Here is a 21237-nt window from a genome sequence, read left to right as displayed (position 1 = left end):
AGACCTCTACCTAAGGAGCAATCTTACGCATTGTGGTATAAATGACTTGGTTACACCTTTGTTGTTACTGCCGTCCGCGAGTTGTCCAGGTTGAGAAGCACCCCTGCACCGACGCCGTCATCCTTTCCCTGTTTCACGACAAAGCTGCTGCTCTATTTTTCCTAGCCGGACGATGATGCCATTCTTGCCCCTGTCACCCTATGACGATGCCCTTCCACCAGCGATGACCTGCTGCACCGAGAAGCTCCCTGCACTGCAACGACGCTGATCCCGCTATGACGACGCTACCGTTGCCCCCTTCTAGCCAAGTGAAGGCTCGGCGACAAAGCTGCTACCTTTCCCGACGGCGCCAATTGCTGCTACACTTTTGCCATCAAGAAATCACCTCTTACTGCCATCCTTTGCTCCATCTGACATTTCATGTTGTCAATGCAACTGCGGCTTCCTTGCACCATCGTCAAGGTTGTTTATGTTTTGCAAGTTCCCGTGCCAAGCATCCTATCCCGCCACTGAGTTTTACCACAGTCGACGATCCTCAGCGGAGAGTTGGCCCCTTTCGCATGGCGAGCTGCTGTCCTTTGTCGTGCCTTATCGAGACCACCACGAGCGCACCACCACCGTACTCACCAGACCGCGTGACTATAAGGCATTCCTTTTGACTGAGCCAGAGTTAAGAAGACCTGACTCAAGTACATGAGACTGCAACTGATCAGACCATCCTTGTCCATCTCTATACTTGATGGTCATGGTTTGTTCACATACGAAGGCACACGTGTGCGCAATATGGAATTTGTCTTCTTGTTATATACAAAATACAATAATGATGTCCTATGAAATCTAATCGTGACACTATTGAAATCCTCGGCCGGGGTTGTAACCGAGAATGAATGGTTCATGTCTCGTTAAGAATACATGTCTATTAGGTTTGTGGATATGGTCGAATAGGTGACTTAATAAGAAATTTCCATAATCTTTGTTCGATCGGGACATAGTAAGATAGAGGGATTGAATTAAACTGTAGCCAAAGCTAACAAGTTCATTATGTTCTTAAAGCATTCACACTATTTGGGTAGCCATGATATATTGCTAGATGTCACTCATGGCTTATAGGACCTGAATGTTGATTGGGACAATCAATTCTCTTAGGAGTACTAATGTGTTAGTATAAGTTTTACTGCCAGCTCAATGATGTACCCAGGGATATCACACACCATAATCAATTCAAGATAACGTTGAACTTAAAAGAAAATATTGCAAATATGTTTGGAATTAAGTTTGACAGAAATTAAATTAAATAGGATTTAAATTTAAATTTATTTTGGTCATAAGCGTACATGTATATGATGCACACGCATGCCCAAAGTGGGTATATGTTGCCCATAGTGCACCTACTCGCATCATTCACTCTTATATTATATTTGAATAATAATGCGCATTGTAAGCGCATTACTGCTGATCGTGTGCGCATTATTATAATGCGCACACACAAATGTGTGTTATGCGAGAGGCTATAAAAGGAGTGTGAGAGGCAGAGAAGTTTTTCTTCTGGGGTGTGTGCTGTGACTGCTAAAAGAGAATGCGGAGAATTATCTTCACGTAATTGCTATTATCTCCACTAATTACTAGCACAATAATAGTGGTGATTAAAATTGCAAGTTCTTTCTTCCATTCAACGTGCGATTGGTGGTGTGTCTGAAGTAGAGGTCTGACAAATGTGGAGCTCAAGCTAAAGAACATCTGAACCAAATTGTTTTCGGGCACATTATGAGAGGTTATCCGTATAACCCCTTTGTTCTTATGATTTTAGATTAAAACGCGCTAATAACGCCATTAGAAATACATGCATGGGTATTTGCTTCCGCTACGTCTAAATTTAATTTTACCTATACATGTGCCGTAGGAAACCCCAACACACTTATCATCTCCCACATCCCATCTCTCCGTGACACCTCAGTCCATTCAAGCCAGCTTTGCCATTAAAGTTTCACGGCCAAAACAACCAAATTTGGTCACCGCAAGCCCCAACACCGCGATCACCCCCGGCCGAGAGCACCACACCGAGAATCACCGCTGGCCACCACCATGAGCTAGCCACCGTGAAGCATTGTCAATCCCAAGCCAAAATCCATCGAGTTCGAATTCGTAAGCAAATATTCGAATTAGGTAAAAATATTATCTAATTTAATCTTCAAGTAGTTTGTTTCCTTATTTGATAAATTGTGATCGAAGTTAGAGATTTTGAATGATATCCCATATCCATAAGGTTTTCGAGTATCCTTAATTAGGAAACTTTCCTAATTTCACAACGTGCTATGATCGATAATCCGATCTCATGCCCAAGATACGACTCGCGATCACATGGAAAATCTGTCAATCCGATCCTCATCCCATAGGAGACAATTCGCCAATTTTATTTCTTTCCAAATTTAAATGGATATGGATAATATCATGGGTGATTGGATGTTATCTTTGATTTTGATTTGATTTTTTGTTTTTATTTTATTTTATTCTTATAAAAAAAATCTCAAAAAGATGTAGATAGGATTAGGGTAGATTTTTCTAAATAGCATGGCATATTTAAATAAAATTGCATGTTTAAATAGATTTTCATAATAAGTTAGAATGGAATATAGAATCTTTCCTTTTCTAGATAGATTGTTTGCTAGGATAGAGCAGGATTCCAATTTAAATTAGGACTTAGCTTAGTTTAATTCCTAAGACAAATTGGATAATATCTTAATCAAGATAATTCATTTTCATTATCTATTAATTACGAATTTAATAAAAAAACCAAAAACATCATCTTAGAATAAGTTAGATTCTTTTCTAGGATAGATTGCATGCTTAAATTAGGGTATTTAATTAATTCCGAATTTTAAAAAAATTAAAAAATATCATATACATGTCATGTAGTCTAGGTCATATCATATTGCTATGTCATGTGCATTTCATATAGTTTGAATATTAGGATCATTTAATTAGAAATTGCACGTCATATAGAATTAGGTGCATAAATTCCATGTCATGCCACGTCATTAATTACATGTCATATAGCTTGTATGTTAGAGTTATTTAATTAGGATTGCATGTAATGCTAGAATAGTTGCATTAATTCTTGCCCGTCATTAGAATTAGGTCATGTAGTTAAATAGCATGCCATGCTAGAGTAGATAATATTTTCTACGTCATTGCATTTAGAATAAGTTTACATTATATGCATTGTACATAGTTTAGTTCTCATTAAATAAGAGAAAACACAAAAAGAATTGATTGAAATTGTGTGGTAATTAGAATCATATTTAGGTTAAGATGTGTGTTTCTAATTAACGTTTACTGCAGATAATTGCGTTGCTTTGAGGTAAGTAATTTCCCTCCTTACCCTTGCCATTTATTTATAGCTTTGATTATTGGGTGTTTCATTAATGGTTGCGCACCCATGATCACCTCACATATTAGTGGCTAAGTTAAAATAAATCCAATTGCCTACCAAACATTTTTTAAATAAAAAGAGAAAATGTACTGAAAAGGCGTAGAGTAATCTAACGTAATCAAGTCCCGAATCTATAATCTCTGGTTCGTAAGAGTAAAGTAATGCTTTCGATACTTTGCTTGAGTTTCTAATCGACCTACAAAAAATTAGATTAGTGACGACTCCTAGTTGAAACAATTTGGCATGTTAAGAAACTTGAATCTTAAGTTGCGTATTAGTATGGGCTTAGGAGAGCCCGAATTAGATGAAAACTTAGTAATCCATTAGCCAGCCCCTAAATGGTGCACCATTCGGCGAGGTCGCGACAATCCTAAAGGTGTCAAAGCCGCTTAGGTGATCATGCAAATTTTCTAGAGATGGTTACTTATGATCCTTAACTAATCCTGTCCATTCTAGAAAGAGAAATTAACAAACAATTTATTGAAGTGCAATGCGGTAAAGAAACACTCAAGTATTGAAAGCATCTAAGTAAAGGTATGGAAAATGAAAACCCGATACAAGTTGGGCAAAGAATGTACATGGCCTCATTATAAGCCTCCCCGGTAAGCTAAACCGGATACTAAGTCAAGAAAAGAATAGACAATGTCTTGTTATTGAGCCTTGGGACATGAACCCCCATAAGCTTGAGATTAGGGACTATTCCTGTTTACACACCTAAATCTACTCATTTTATTAAGTGATGAGCCTAACCTAAGCTAAACTAGACATTTCTTAAAAGAATGATGCTAAGTCTAAGTGATTTTTATATACTAGCTAAGGCCTAGGCTAGATTGTTCATTAAATCCTACGTTCATTAACTATACTAGCCTAAGCTATACTTATTTTGGACCAACTCCTTGGCTTCTCATCGGCCGCCGGTCTTCAAGCTCACAGCCGCCGCCGTCGGTGCCGGTTTCCATTCAACATTCACATCAAGCACTCATTCAAAGCAATCACTTAGGAAGTTCACTAATGGGCAAATAATCAAGCAATTCTCGGGAATTTTGATTTCGCCCATGCAATTCCATTAACCCAACCACCTCCTAATCAAACTAGGGGTTCATTGAATATTAACCTCCACTTGTGTTCACAAAGTGGTAGACTAACATCATTTACTCCTAATTAAATTATAATCACCCAGCTAAACTACCCGCCGAAGGACATGCATGGAAAGCCTAATCATACATCTAATCATCCACACGCAAGGCTAGCTAAGGCATGCAATTAGTTTAATTAGCCTTGGCATCAAGCAAACAATTAGTGACCCAAGAGGGGCACTTTTCAGTTTTTGTCTCAACTCTGCACGATTATGTTTTAATTCAACTGAATGGTTTAATGACCTACCCATCGAATGAAACGAGCAGAAAATGAAAGCTTAGAAAGTGTAGCTTAATGTTCATTAAGACCATTTTCACCGATTGTGATCCGAAAGACCCAAATTTTTAAAATTAGACTGACTTCTCTGAAATTGACTCGGTTCGGATCCAGTTCTTGAAAAATGCGGGAAAAATAGTAAACAAGCTCAAAAACATTTAAAAAATTATGAAACTTTCCAGATTTACATTTAAGGACCTGCTGAACAACTTTAATTTTAATTTTTTTTTGCAAAAATGGACTCCAGCAGTGAGTAAATTACAAAACACGTCCAGAGGATGTAGGAATAGATTTTCTGGATCAAAGCACCGAATCTGATTAGTACTTTGATCGAACGTATGATGGACCAGGGAAAAGTGCCAAAAAAGTCCTAAACCTTTTGCATTAGTGCCAATTTAGTCCTAAACCTTTTTTTGGTGCCAATTCAGTCCTAAAACTTTTGTATTGGTGCCAATTTAGTCCTAAACCTTTTAAATTGGTGCCAATTCAGTCCTAAACCTTTTGTTTTTGTACCAATTTAGTCCTTCCGGTCAATTTTGACTGGAATTTGCTGACGTAGACGCCTGCCGGCCGATCACGGGCGCCGACGCGCCGACGTGGCGCTGACGTGGATAACTTTAATAATATTTTAATATTTTTTTGAATTTTTATTTTTTTTCCTTTTTTTTCTTTTTTTTTTCCACTTTTTTTTTGCCCCCCCCCCCCCCTCCTTCCTCCGGCCGATCGCTGGTCCAGCGACCGGCCAGAGGCCAGAGGCCGGCGAGCTCGACCTCGCCGGCCACTGGCGAAGGTGGCGGCCTCGCCCGGCGAGGGCGAGCCTCACCATGGTCGGGCGAGGCTCGACCTCGCCAGATCCGGCGAGGTCGAGCCTTGCCCAGCGACCTCGCCACGGCCTGCGGCGAGGGCAAGCCTCGCCTTGGTCGGGCGAGGCTCGACCTCGCCAGATCCGGCAAGGTCGGGCCTCGCCCGACCATGGCGAGGCTCGCCCTCGCCGTGGCCTCCGGCAAGGGCTCGAACCTCGCCATGGTCGGGCGAGGCCCGACCTCGCCGGATCCGACGAGGTCGAGCCTCGCCCAGCGACCTCGCCGCGACCTGCGGGGAGGGCGAACCTCGCCATGGTCGGGCGAGGCCCGACCTCGCCTGATCCGGCGAGGTCGAGCCTCGCCCAGTGACCTCGCCGCGGCCTCCGGCGAGGGCTCGAACCTCGCCATGGTCGGGCGAGGCCCGTCCTCGCCAGTGGCCGGTTGCCGGGAGGAAGGAGGGAGGGGGTAAAAAAAAAGTGGAAAAAAAAAGGAAAAAAATGAAATTTCAAAAAATATTAAAATATTATTAAAGTTGTCCACGTCAGCGCCACGTCGGCGCCGGTGACCGCCCGCCGGCCGGCAGGCGTCCACGTCAACAAATTCCGGTCAAAATTGACCGGAAGGACTAAATTGATACAAAAACAAAAGGTTTAGGATTGAATTGGCACCACTTTAAAATGTTTAGGACTTAATTGGCATCAAAAAAAGGTTTAGGACTAAATTGGCACCAATGCAAAAGGTTTAGGACTGAATTGGCACTAAAAAAAGGTTTATGACTAAATTGGCACAAATGCAAAAGGTTTAGGACTTTTTTGGCACTTTTCCCTGATGGACCAAATGAGCTTCGTTTTCAATGACGTTGGTATCAATGGAAAGCTTATGATCCTGACTTTAACTTTCATGAAGAACATTTTTCCAGATTGGAAACACAAAAAATCAAAGAACAGACTAAGGTCAGCCAGACTCTAGTTTTTCCAGAAAGTGATTTGCATCTTCACACTCATGTCCATGAACATTCGAGCATATTCAAGTATACTCAAGCTAATTTCCAGAACTATAGGCTATCTTCAACCTACTCAGATGAACACACAAGCACATACATGAACAATTTCAAAGCTCCATTCATCAAACACATCCTAAATCAACCATCTATACACAACAACATACACAAATCCTCATCAAAACTACTCTAATCAACAGACCTCTAACATGTGATCATCCTAAGCTAATCCATCATCAAAATGAACACTAATCAACATCCTGGAGGCTCGGCTACATGAGGAATTTCCACGAAATTGATCAATAAAACTTGATTAAACACGAGATTGAGCTAGATTTCCAAGATATCGTACCTAAACATTTGAATTCTAGCCTAATTAACATATGAACTTCGGAAATCAATCTCAATTGACATTAAAGGAGACTCAGCCACACGAAGACAAACATCCCAAGGCTTATCTAACATGCAATTAGACATCGATTCCATGAGATTAAGCTAGTTCCAAGTCCAATTTTAAATCCGATTTGGGAAAATTCCATCATATCCTAGCTCCAATTAATCATAGATCGAAGTTATAACTTCGATTTTGGACTACGATTAGATTGAGCTTCATCAGATGATCATATAGAATTGATCATCGAAATTTGTAATCTGGACCTACCTTGTGCAAGTTCCGGCGGCCAAAAGGGGGAGAGCCGGTCACCACCACATCAAGGAGACTCCAAGGAGGCCGATCGTGCTAGGTCGAGGCCGAGGTGTCGCCAGAGGGGAGCCGAGATCGGCGAGGAATCGGCGGACCAGGAGGGACAGCGTGGAGCATGTCCCCACGCGCGCAAGAGAGAGAGAGAGAGAGAGAGAGAGAGAGAGAGAGAGAGAGAGAGAGAGAGAGAGAGAGAGAGAGAGAGAGAGAGAGAGAGAGAGAGAGTTTTAATCTTAGAATTTAGAGGAAAAATTTGAATCCCCTTCAAATCCTGGCCGTTGGATTAGTCCTATGGCTCTTGTTGCTTGCTTAATGACCAAGGAAGCTTATGGTTGGCTGAAATTTTGTCACATGGATTGGTGACATGGCAATTTTGATGCCTAAGATCAAATATGCAATGTATGGTCAAGATTAGCCTTCGCAAGGATTGATGGCAATTTAGAAAATTTGATGAGTGGCACTTTTGTAATTTATGCGATGTGAGGGAGAGGGCTGGCCGACTATCTTGATGGGTTGACTTGTTCCACCCATTGGGCCAAGTCCACTTGGGCCCACTCGGGTCGGCCTGGGTTGACCGGGGTCCTTCGAATGTTCAATTCGGCTCTAATTTTTCTAATTGGGCTTAGTGTCTTGGCTAAGTGGGTCGGGTGAGCCCAATTTGTGATTGGCCTAATGAGCCGGGTCGATTTAGGTCCAATCAAGTAGACTCGAGTTGACCAGGTTGGCCTGAGGCCTTCTAATTGCCTTGATTCTCATATTAGGCACATGGGTTTGGCCATCACACTTGATTAGGCTCAATCAGCCAAATTGGGCTTCGGCTCAAATGGGTCGAATTAAGTTGGGTCAATTGGGTTGACTCGGCCTCCCTATCAGTCTCAATTTGTCGTTCTGGTCAAATTACGCCAAATTGATATGATTTTGCCAAAATTGATAATGAAATTGAGTTAATTTGGCTAAATCAGATTCGAATTGGGCTAACTGGCATTACTCATGAAGGATCGATAGAGACCCTAAATTGGCGCTCAAAAATTGGCCAACCCACCTCAAGCTCGATCTTTCGAAATTGGCTTGAAAATTGAATATGATACGACCACTAGATCAAATGTCGAGAAGGAAATTACTCTAGAAAATGACTAGAAATTAATGAATATTGAAATTTGCCGATCAAGAGTCAATTTTCGGTTTGGCTAAAAAGTCAATTCTCGATCATTTTTTGTAAAATTGACCAATTGGAAGTCTAATTAAGTTTACAAAGAATTGATCTGATGATTTTTCAATTTTTCAAAAAAATGTTGACCGAGGTTGACTTTAGTAGTTGACCAAAAAGTCAACTCTAAAGACATCCTTGGATTATTAGTGAAATCAATGCCTAAGTTTAGACAGAATGCTATGAAATTTGAAAAACGTAAAAAAAAAAAGACTCTTTTTGGCTGAGAAACGGGCTCTATCGCAATTAAGGATCCATAATCTTGAGTTTTTACCTTTGTCAGTACTTGTCGGTTAAAAATCAAGTGTCAATGGCCACTATACTTCTATTGTCTTTTTCCCCTTTATATCTAAGCTTATGCAATAGAGTATCGAGGACAACTCATCATGGATTGAGAGTTGGGCACTCAATTGGACCCAACCACGGGACATAGGTGCCAACTTATCTGGGACATTGTCGAATTACTTTAAAATTAGTCACCCAACGTTCTCTAGCATGATTAATTTTACGAATGGCGTGTCTATATTGGTTCCACAAGTCCGACATATGCTTTTAGCATTCATTATAGGCTATGAGACGTATTTTCTTTCTTTAGCATGCTCACATGGTTTTTACAACCAGACTAATACAGTCATATCGTAAAAGGAGACCATAAACATGCTAATATTTCCACACACACACAAAAAAAAACCTTAGAAGGGTCAATCCGCGCTGCACGTCTTGCATAAACTTTGACGAATCAGAAACATATCTCTCCACACTCCATATATCACACACACACACACTATATATATATATATTAGCCACTTGATCACGATCTCTCTCACTTCTCACCGAGGAAGACATCAGTGAGAACCTTCTTGGAGTGAAATGAAGTCCTCAACAGCTTTATACCCTTCACAGTTACAAATCAAATAATTAAAAAGGACAGTTACTTTATAAGCCCTGTATTAGAGGCGAACACGATCTTGTTTTACCCTACAAGCATCTCTGATGATTGTACAAAAGCTAAAATTTTGAATAATCGACAGATACCAATAATTTGTTGTGAATATTTTTATAGGACAGAGCTAGTAATTTCTTTTTTCACACAACTCACGTCGATCAATATTCATTTGTAATTTATACGTCTCTTAAAATAGATTTTTCACATAAATCGTTGAGTCAATTCTAAAATCTAAACATAACCAAGTCGCAGGGAAAGGCATGGGCTTACCTCGTCCATTCCCAAGCTGACCACCTTCTCCTCCAGTAGCCCAATCTCCTTCACGTTGAACTCGTTAAGCAAAGTAATGCTCGAAATAGTCGACATTGGCTTCACCTCCAGATCGTCCATCACCATGTACGTAACCACCCCTTGCACGAAACCGCCCTTACTGTTTGATTCAGCTGCTGATGCCGCAGCAGCCGTCGGGTTATCAGCCAGTGATTTGACAAGAGTGCATGTTTGGTTCATGGAACTATTGCACTGGGGACATTTTGCAGAAGGGTCCTCCGCCACATAGCTTGAACAGTTACTATACGAACGGCCAGTGCACCTGTAGTAGGTTTTGGGCGTTGAATCTGAAGAAGTCTCAGGCAATATAAGTGGGATTTCAGAGACACAGGAGGGTGCTTTGGGTTTCAAGAGAATGTCTTTCTTGGAAGATTTGATGTACACATCATTCAGCTTCTCGACGCTGCCGTAGAGATTGCCTAAACTGCCCACCATCCCGGTTGTCGTGAGGAGCTGGATCACCGTTCCCACCGGCAATGCAAGGATGTGGAAGAGGAAGTCGACAAAATCTTTGCCTGCTTCAGCAAAGAGCACCGTTTGGTTGCTCTTGTTGACCAGAAGCTTCAAGCTCACTTTGTCTGTCGCCATTCTTTGGGTCACTGTATGCAGAGAGGAAGATGAGACTTATGTCAATGCTCCTTGTGAGTAGATACAACGGAGATTTGGTCGATCATCGTATGTGCAGTGGCAGTATTTATACATATTAAGGACCAAATTGTTAAGAAACGGAGGGAAGTGAGAAGGGCAGAAACAAATGAAGAGTCAAGTTGCTGCATATCAGTTGTCATCATCTTGGAGAGATTAGACGTGGTTGGTCAAAATGAAAACCAGTCAAATACGTGAATGAATCAAATATATGTTCGTGCACGTTCAGATCTTGTGGCTATTTGTCTTCCAGTAACTAATGAGGACTCATTCCAAGTCTGTAATTTTCTCCGAGTTAAAAGAAATAGCTCTACGGTAGGAGGAGGAAGACGAACAAGAGAGATTATTGTATTCTTGCAAAAGAATTTGTATATTGATTATATTGGTGTAGTCCGTCTCATTTATATTACTTATCTAGATCCGCCCGGATTGGCGAGGTGCATGTACTCTGATTTCGCAAAATATATTCATATCCAGTAATAGAATTTTCTTTTCTTTTCACTATTTAATGAATTATATACAATAAATTACCAATTTGTTACCTCCCCTTTAGTAATGAGAATTTTATCTAGGGTTTACTTCCGTCTCTTTCTAGTCTCTTCTCTTCTTCATTCAGTTCTTGGTAGGCCAACAACCAATTGAACCGGGCGGGAAACTACATTATCTAATATTGTCTGTGTAAAGAGTAACTAGTTGAAAGAGTTGAAAAGGATGTAGAAAGTCATTCTGAAGGAATCGGATTTGGGACGAGGAAGGGCAGGCCGGTCTCACAAAGAAAGATATTTATAGCTACTCTTCACATTATGCAAAAAGAAAATGAGAGTCGAAGATTAGACCGCTCAGTTCTTCTTGCTTACTCTGTTGCACCTCGCCAGAATGACATCCTTGTCACTTCTTTGGTTGTTCCATTTTTGCTGAAATTGGGTCTTAGATTACGTCCACTAAATGGAATTCACAGTAAGTCCCGCTTCATGGCGGACGGAGTTCAATCGGAAAAAGAAGTTTAAAGGATATCGTGTTGCCAACTCTACTTTTTAAACTTTCTTGATGTGGTTTTCTAAATCATATCTTGTACTGAGATATTGATTCCATTTTTCTTTCTATTGTCTCTAACATCAGAATATAGTTGAGTTCAATTAACTAGGGTTTATTCGACAGTCACCACTCTGAGCTTTGATCCCAGTCGATCACGCCTGATCATCACAAATTCACCGAAATATTTCAAATCAAGCTGGAATTAGAGAGAGCGATCGGGAGGTGGTCGCAGTGGAAAGGAAGAGAAAAATGGAGAAATATGCAAATCTGCAGAAGTTATATGAAGAAACATCTACATGAATACTAAAAACAACTCCGGTTGGGAAAAATCGTCAGCGAGACATGTTGACTTGTGGAAGCCTCGTCTGAATTGATGCGAGTAACATAAAAACGAGAGCATGTCCACTTCAAGTTGTTTCTGCTAAAACTATCTTACAAGACCGTCAATCAGATCACACGAATTGGATGTGGTGATTTCAAGCGAACCACTCTTAATGCCCACAGAGAAAAATCGTAAACTGAGCTCACAAAACACAGAGTGATAACGAAATGCGCACCTCTGGATCGTCGCTTCGACCCTGCAAGTGTGAGGCTTCTTCTTCACAAGTCTTGGTCACAGACAGAGAGCTTTGCCTTCAAGTTGTTTCTGCTAACACTATCTTACAAGAGCGTCAATCAGATCACACGAATTGGATGTGGTGATTTCAAGCGAACCACTCTTAATGCCCACAGAGAAAAATCGTAAACTGAGCTCACAAAACACAGAGTGATAACGAAATGCGCACCTCTGGATCGTCGCTTCGACCCTGCAAGTGTGAGGCTTCTTCTTCACAAGTCTTGGTCACAGACAGAGAGCTTTGCCTTTCTTATGGAAGAGTTCCGGAAATGGCGGGGACTTTTGGAAAGGTTGACACTTTTTCTTTTGGGTAAGGACGGGACGAAAAGAAAATTATCGAGACAGGTTTTCTTCCTGGCGAAGTTTTTTGCTGTAGCACAGCGCTATCGGTGCTTCTTGAGGAAGTTTATAAGGTACATAATTCATCGTCAACGACAACGGGTTAATCCGATGATGACAATGAACATAATAAAATTTCATTTTAACAATCAAACAACCGGTGTTCATTCTTTTGACTCTTTTATAATACGGTTAGACACATTACATCAACATATTAAAATGTTATTCGGTTAAACATTTATTCGTTTAAATATATCTAGACAAGAGAATAACATTTTTCCACATTTACAAATGATTGATTGAGCTTTTCATTTACTTTTCTTGTCTCAATTTGAGACAGAAGATGCAGTTTTAAATTTTTAATCTAAATTGCACTTTTACTATAAAGTTTGAGTTTTATTCCAACTGATACTCATAACCAGGCCATATACTCTGTGTTCAACAAAGCTCACATGTTTTATTGTATAACTACGGTTGAAATAGAGCTTAATTTTGCGACAAATCATAATGTTTTTGAATTCTTGCGATTGGATTCCGATGGCAGTAAATTTAGGACTCGATTTCATATACTGCAAAATGAGGACTGGATTGCATTTTCAAAAATGTTGAGGACTTGATCGTACTTTGTAAAAGAATTTAGACTTTTAGTATAATTTTTTAATTAAAAATAAATAATAATAAATAGTATCATATATTTAGTCTACAAAATGCAAGAAAACATTCGACCAGTTATATCCTACAAAAAGTGAAATCGTATTGAGATCTAATTGAAATGAAAAAATAAATTTCGTAACCTCTTGTACAGGGATAATGGTTCCTTTTGCTTTGTCGGATTCCTATGTCATATGCTTTTTTCCTCTCTTTTTTTTGTTTCGTGTTGCTCTTCTTTCAAAAATGTCGACGCAAAAGGTACTGATGTAGCGATTCACCTCAACACCATGTCATGATGATTCAATATCAATAGTGACATCGAATAAAAAATAAAGAAAATTGGGCAAAGCTGGGTGGCGCTGGCCCCCGGCTGACATCATTGCTTCCCTCACCTTCCTCTCTCCTTGATATGTTTTCTTCTTCATCTTCTTCTTTTTGTCTACTTTTTTTTTAATTATCACGTTCCAAATTGAAACTTAGCTCCCGTGTGTTGTTTAGATGAAAATATTCAGTGATTCCACAACATCACATTAATAGCTAACATAGCATGCATTTTTTACTCACATCCACTCTTCAATTGACAAATGTCCAATGATGTGAAATCAAATAAGCAAAATTAAATATGTGCTCCATGTTCAGCCATAGAAGCCTCTTTGCTTCATTAGAGTTGCCGAGCTCGACCTCGCCTCCCCTCGTTGTCACCACCGAGGAGTCGCCGATGCTGCGTTGAAGCAAACCATCATCGCTCATGGCCATGGACGAGTCGTCGTCGCCAAATCTGGAGATCTAGTGCCATGGTTGCATATCAGGAAGTCGAACACCGTCGCTTGCGTCTATGGATAAGATGCAGTCACCAGATCTAAAAAGTCTGGAGCTATGATTGTAGATCTGGAAGTTCGCAGGCAAGATCTGGTGCCTCTAGATGTGGACCGGCAGAGACAATGATGGTCGAAATCATAATGTTATGGAATTCTTCCGATTCAATGTCGACGGAAGCAAATTTAGAACTCGATTTTATATATTGCAAAAATGAGGACTTTGATTGCATTTTCATGTATATTGTAAAAGAGTTTAGACTTTTAATGTAATTTTCTTTAATTAAAAATAAATCTCAATAAATGATATGTTTGGTCTACGAAATGCGTGAAAACTTTTTACTAGTTATGACTAAGAAAAGTGAAATCAATTTGAGATCTAATTAAAATGAAAAAATAAATTTCCTAAGGGATAATAATTCCTTTTGCTTTATGGGATCCATAGATCATCTGTTTTTTTTTCTCTTATTATTATTTTTTATTTCGTGTTGCTCTGCCACGAAACACGAGGATGCAAAAAGTAGCGATGTAGCAATCCACCTTAACACCATGTCCTGATGATGATTCGACCTCAAGAGTAACCTGGAATAAAAAATATAGAAAATTGGGCAAAGCTGTGTGGTGGTGGCCCCGGGCCACTTTTGAACCTTCCTCTCTCCTTGATATGTTTTCTTCTTCTTCTTCTCTATTTTTTTTGTCTACTTTTTTTTTAATATCTTCTTCAAAATTGAAACGAAGCTCCTTTGTGTTTTTTTCGGAGAAAATATTTCAGAAATTCCATAGCACCACATCAATAGCTGATACGAGGCGCACTTTTTACTCACATCCATTCTTAAATTTACACGTGTCCGTTAATGTGAAATTAAATAGATAAAATTAAATCTATGCTCTATGTCCATTGTAGAAGTCTCTTCGCTTCACTGGAGTTGTCGAGCTCGACCTCCCCACCTCCCCTAGTCGTTGCCACCACGAAGTCACTAGAGCCGTGTCCAAGCCAACCATCATCGCTCACGGCCAAGGATGAGCCACCGTCGCCAAATCTGGAGATCTGGAGCAATGGTTGCATATCCGAAAGTCAGAGACCATTGTTCACGGCTATAGACAAGCTGCCGTCACTAGATCCGAAAAGTTTGGAGTTATGGTTGCAGATCTAGAAGTTCGCAGGTCAAATCTAGTACCTTTGGATGTGGATCGGCAGAGCCGTCGGCGATGGTCCGTATCATTATGTTTCGGAATTCTTGTAGTCAAACGCCGATGGCAATAAATTTAGAACTTGATTTCATATACTGCAAAGTGAGGACTTGATTGCATTTTCAAAAATGTTTAGGACTTGATTGTACTTCGTAAAAAAGTCTAGACTTTTAGCATAATTTTTTTAATTAAAAATAAATCTCATTAAACAATATCATATGTTTAATCCACAAAATGCACGAAGACTCTTCTTATTATTTGTGTCATACAAAAAGTGAGATCGGTTTGAGTTCTAATTAAAATGAAAAATAAATTGCCGAACCTCAGTGTAGGTATAATGATTCCTTTTGCTTTATTGGATTCATAAATCATATTTTTTTTCTTTGTTTTTTTTTTTCATGTTGCTTTTCTTTCAAACTCTCGGACACAAATAGTGCTCATGCAGCAATGTACCTTAAAACCGTGTCATGATTGCTTCCTTCGCCTTCCTCTCTTCTTGGTATGTATTCTTCTTCTTTATATTTTTGTCTTCTTTTTTAATTTTCTTCTTCAAAATTGAAACTTAACTCATGCATGTTTCTTAGGAGAAAATATTTGGTAATTCCATAGCGCCGCATCAATAGCTTATATGACACGCATTTTTTATTCACATCCACTCTTAAAATGACACCTAGGTATTAATGTGGAATCAAATAAACAAAATTAAATATATATTCTCTATTAAGCCATAAAAGCCTTTTCACTTCATTAGAGTTACCAAGCCCAACTTCCGCGCCTCCCCTCGTCGTCGCTACTGCAAAGTTGCCGGGGCCGCGTCCAAGCCAACCATCATCACTCACGGCCATGGACGAGCCACCGTCGCCAAATCTGGAGATTCGTAGCCATTGTTGCATATCCGGAAGAAGAGCACCATTGCTCGTGGCTATAGAAGAGCTGCCATCACCATATTTGGAAGTCTGAAGCCATGGTCACAAATTTGGAAGTTCTTAGGCCAAATCTGGAGGCTCCAGATTTGGACCGGCGGCATTGTCGGCGATGGTCCAAATCATAATGTTTTAGAATTCTTCGACTGGACATCGATGGCAGCAAATTTAGAACTCAATTTCATATACTGAAAAATGAGGATTTGATTGCATTTTCAAAAATATTTAGGACTCGATTGTAGTTTGAAAAAGAGATTAGACTTTTAGTGTAATTTTCGTTAATAAAAAATAAATATCAATAAACAATATAGTATGTTTGGTCTGCAAAATGCACGAAGACTTTATTTCTAGTTATGTCCTACAAAAAGTGAGATTGGTTTGAGATCTAATTAAAATGAAAAAATAAATTTCCTAACTCGATGTAGGGATAATGATTCCTTTTGCTTTATTGAACTCATGAATAATATGTTTTTTCTTTGTATTTTTTTGGTTCGTGTTGCTCTTCTTTCAAACATGTGGACGCAAAAAGTGCTTATGTAGCAATTTACCTGAACACTATGTCATGATGAATTGACACCCATAGTGACATGGAATAAAAAATAAAGAAAATTGAACATCACGAACCAAAAAAAAGGTACTGGGCAAAGCTGGGCAGTGAGGGCCCTACCCACTTAGGTTGCGTTTGGTAATTGGCCAAATAATAACTGATTCTATTCTTTTGTTCCCAGAATCAATTTTGAAACAGAAATTCATTTGGTAAATTTTTTATTTCCAGAATCAGTTTTGGAACAGAATCAAGAAACAAAACAAGAATCAAAAATGGAAAAAAAAAATTCTTCTTCTTCTTCTTCTTCTTCTTCTTCTTCTTGGCCTGTGGCTGGTCGCCGGCCACCAATGATCGGCCCCAAGCCAGGGTCGGCGAGGGCGAGGGCTACCCTCATCGGATCTGGCGTGGACGACCCTCGCCGGCGCCGGCAACCTGGCCATGGCCAAGGAAGGGGAAGAAGAAGAAAAATAAAAGAAAAATAAAAAGAAAGAAATATTAAAAAATTCAAAATATTATTAAAAAAAATTTTGTACAGCTACCAAACGCATTTCTGTTCTTTTTCTATTCCAAGAATTGAAATTTTGGATAGTTACCAAATGTCTTTAAATGCTTAGAAATTATTTCCGGACACGAAATAAAAAGGAATCATTTCTGAACAGAAATTATTTTCAGGAACAGAATGATTACCAATCGCACCCTTATTGACCATCATTGCTTCCCTCACCTTCCTCTCTCCTTGATATGTTTTATTTGAAAAAAGCCACCAAAAACCCCAAATTATACCCACTATGACATATTTACCCTTAACTTTTTATTGTGACATAAAAAACTGCAAACCGTGCCCACTATAACACATTTATCATAAACCTTTTTGTGATATAAAAACCCCAAAGTTGTACCTATGTGACATATTTATCCTCAGTCAAGGTTTCATCAGATGATTTTTCAGCCAAACCAACGTCATTTTTATTTCATTTAAGTTATGTTTGTCTTTCGGCGTCCATCTAGGCAGATTTTTAACAATGCTCATTGATGGAATCTTAACGGAGAATAAATGTGTTACACGGGTACAAGTTTGTAATTTTTGACATCATAGAAAAAAGTTTAGGGTAAATATATTACGGTGGACATAGTTTGAGGTTTTTTGTGTCACATTACATCAACAAATTAAAATGTTATTCGGTTAAAAATTGATTCGTTTAAATATATCTAGACAAGAGAATAACATTTTTCCACATTTACAAATGATTAATTGTGCTTTTCATTAGCTTTTCTTGATTCAATTTGAGACGGAAGATGCAGTTTTAAATTTTTAATCTAAATGGCACTTTTACTATAAAATTCCAACTGATACTCATAATCAGGTCATATACTCCGTGTTCAACAAAGCCCACATGTTTTATCATATAACTACGGTTGGAATAGAGCTTAATTTTGCGACAAATCATAATAGTTTTGAATTATTGCGATTGGATTCTGATGGCATCAAATTTAGGACTCGATTTCACATACTGCAAAATGAGGACTGGATTGCATTTTCAAAAATGTTGAGAACTTGATTGTACTTTGTAAAAGAGTTTAGAATAGTATAATTTTCTTTAATTAAAAATAAATAATAATAAAAGGTATCATATATTTAGTCTACAAAATGCGCGAAGACATTTGACCAGTTATATCCTACAAAAAGTGAAATCGTATTGAGATCTAATTAAAATGAAAAAATAAATTTCGTAACCTCTTGTATAGGGATAATGGTTCCTTTTGCTTTATCGGATTCCTATATCATATGCTTTTTTGCCCTTTTTTTTTGTTTCGTGTTGCTCCTTCTTTCAAGCATGTCGACGCAAAAGGTACTAATGTAGCGACATCAATAGTGACATGGAATAGAAAATAAACAAAATTGGGCAAAGCTGGGCGGTGGTGGCCCCCGGTCACTTAATTGACCGTCATTGCTTCTCCTTGATGTGTTTTTCTTCATCTTCCTTAATTTTTTTTGTCAACTTTTTTTTTATCTTCTTCAAGATTGAAACTTAGCTCCTATGAGTTTTTTTTATGAGAAAATATTCAGTTATCCCATAGCGCCACGTTAATAGCTGATATGCCGCGCATATTTTACTCACATCCACTATTAGATTGACAAGTGTCTTTTAATATGAAATCAAATAAACAAAATTAAATATATACTCTCTATTCAGCCATAGAAGCCTTTGAGCCCGACCTCCGTGCCTCCCTTTCATCGTTGGCACTGCGGAGTCGTCGGCACTGCGTCCAAGCTATCCTTCTGTAGCTCGCGGCCATGGACAAGCCACCGTCGCCATATCTGGAGACTTGGAGCGATGGTTGCAGATCCGGAAGTCGACCACTATCGCTCACGGCTATAAACGAGCCGCAGTCGCCCAATTTGGAAGTTTGGAGCCATGGTCGCAAATCTGAAAGTTTGCATGCCAGATCTAGACTAGTAGCATTGTTGGCATAGTTGTCCAGGCCAACACATCCGAGCCGACATAAATTTGCCTTCTATTCCTTTTTTTTTTTTTTTTTTGAGCACGCTCGCAGCTAGATCTGTGCACGAGCTCACAGCCAAATCTGTGCACGAGTGTCGTTGCCAGCAAACGTGGAGCTCTTCGTCGCGGCTTCATGTTCAGGCCGATGCGTCCAACACCCTTCGTCGACATAAGACCACAAAGACCTACTATATAAGACCATCCATATCTGGCAACGGTGGCTCGTCCATGACCGCGGTGGCTCGACTTCGACTCGCGGCAGTGATTTACCTAGACGCGGCGCAAGGACAATCAAGGAAAAAAGAAGAATATTTAACATTATTTTCTTCTTTTACCACTATAGGTATTTTTGTTCTCGAAGCAAATATTAAATGTATATTTTGTTATTCTTTCAATAACTAAAAACAAACATTTATCAATTTAGAGAAAATAAAATGAGAGAAGGATGAAATTGATTGTTTCACTGCAAGGACAATTAATTTTTTTTACCAAGTGCAGTTTTTAGTGGAAATGGGTTGTTGACTTTTTTCTTATTCTGTCTTTGGCCAATATTTATATAGGTGGTATCGTTCATGATGATTGCTCCAAATTTTAATTGTTCGCTTATATGTATGATTTCTTATAATCTAATCATACATTAACATAATGTTGTACTATTAACTTTATATTGTTTTCATGCTTCATTTTTATCATATTTTATATGAAATTAGGCGCAAAACGTGGGTTATGTCTAATTTTCTCTTGCCAAGCCATGAAGAGATTACTTAATCTCTTTTGAACGAACCTAGGAGTAACATGCTTTGTCGGACGTAACTTCAAAGAATTACTTCGTTTTTTCTCCCTTCGATAGCAAGAGAGATTATTTTGTTCAAATAACAAAAATGGTGGGAAGCTAATTGACTTTAGTTTTCGTGGTATAAAAATCCGTCTTTGCATGGATGAGAGTTGGAAATATTAATTACATTACTCTCTTTAGATTTTTTGCTTTGATTTATAATCTTACGGTGCACGTATTCTGACTTTTGTTAATTTTGACTTTTGTTAATCTTATACAATTGAAACTTTCACATTTTCTAATTGTTGACTCATAAATTTATATTTAACTTTGTCATAGTTTTTTTAAAAATTTGAGTAATGTTTAATTTTGGCTAGAAAGTAAACAAAAAGTGATTTTGATTTTTCATGAACCGCAATAAACAAACCTTTACTTTGTCAATTTCAAAAAGTGATCCTAAAACATATAAATAGGGAGGGTAGCTCGTACGCTGATTGGTTAGTAATCCACAAGCGCGAGTGTAGACCCCGACTACCTGAAAACCTATGGATTACCGTACAAATCTCATAAACTGATTAAGTTCATACTTTTGGCCGGTGCAAATAGCCTGATTCAGAGTAATTTGAATGCGATTAATGGGATTTGAAAACGTGAGCTGGAAATTTTCTAATGCCTAAATCAACTACACTGACCTGAAGAATTGGCTGGCAAATTTTTAGGAGAGGGTTGCTTGTGATTTTGGTTCGACTCCCCCGAATCTGGGCAGTCTGTATCCTTTGCTTGTAGCTAGTTAAGTAGGCATGTCTCTGCCAAGACAACTTCCTTTGTGATTTTACTTTGGGTCGTTGCCCCTTTATAAATGACTAATTGAGCTTTTAATTAACTTTTCGTTATTCAATTCGGGACTGAAGATACAGTTTTAAGTTTTTAATCTAGATTGCATTTGCACTAGGTGTTGCATAAAGTTTGAATTCTATTCCGATTGATAGTCATAACCAAGTCTTATGCTCCATCATCGACAAAAGTCCACGTGTTTTATCATCTAACTACCGTTGAAATAAAGCTTAATTTTGTGACAAATCATCGTTTTTCGGAATTCTTGCGATTAGACGCCAATGGCAGCGAATTTAGACACTTGATTGCATATATTTTACGACTTTTAGGATTTGAATTCATTTTTAAAAAATGTTTAGGACTTTGTAAAAGAATTTTGACGTTCCGTGTAATCTTTCTCATTTGAAAATAAGTCTAAAAACAATGATATCATGTGTTTGGTGTACAAAATGATCAAGAACTTTTTACTAGTTATGTCCTACAAAAAGTCTGTTGCGTTTAAGATCTAATTAAAATGAAGAAATAAATTTACA

General features: G+C 38.7%; 2 protein-coding genes across 3 annotated transcripts in view; both read right to left on the bottom strand.

Annotated features, from left to right (window-relative positions):
* The window catches only part of LOC115682248 (uncharacterized), a 106723-nt gene that overhangs the window by 53534 nt on the left and 31952 nt on the right, over nt 1-21237 (bottom strand). The gene's annotated exons all lie outside the window — the stretch shown is intronic.
* LOC115669070 (uncharacterized) lies at nt 9286-12440 on the bottom strand. 2 transcript variants are annotated; one of them, XM_056313010.1, is made up of 3 exons: nt 12295-12440; nt 9770-10428; nt 9286-9448 (listed from the first exon to the last, which is right to left on the bottom strand). In XM_056313010.1, exons 2-3 carry the CDS (start codon nt 10415-10417, stop codon nt 9377-9379), a joined length of 720 nt encoding a protein of 239 aa, XP_056168985.1. In that variant the 5' UTR covers nt 10418-10428; nt 12295-12440; the 3' UTR covers nt 9286-9376. The 2 variants fall into 2 exon arrangements, with proteins under 2 accessions (XP_056168985.1, XP_056168982.1); XM_056313007.1 differs by lacking the exon at nt 12295-12440 and adding an exon at nt 12067-12145.

This window comes from Syzygium oleosum, unplaced genomic scaffold, assembly GCF_021117445.2.
Source record: "Syzygium oleosum isolate NSW1041296 unplaced genomic scaffold, Sole_v2.1 Sole_v2.07, whole genome shotgun sequence".
NCBI classification, from domain to species: domain Eukaryota; kingdom Viridiplantae; phylum Streptophyta; class Magnoliopsida; order Myrtales; family Myrtaceae; genus Syzygium; species Syzygium oleosum.
The sequence above is the reverse complement of the archived record's forward strand: the minus strand, read 5'-3'. Positions and strand labels throughout refer to the sequence as shown.

What these genes read in the sequence shown, in the direction of transcription:
- LOC115669070 (XM_056313010.1), bottom strand. Translation starts at nt 10,417, where the DNA reads ATGGCGACAGACAAAGTGAGCTTGAAGCTTCTGGTCAACAAGAGCAAC. An exon ending in TCAGCTTGGGAATGGACGAG is followed by an intron (nt 9,449 to 9,769) that starts GTAAGCCCATGC and finishes GTAACTGTGAAG; the next exon opens with GGTATAAAGCTGTTGAGGAC.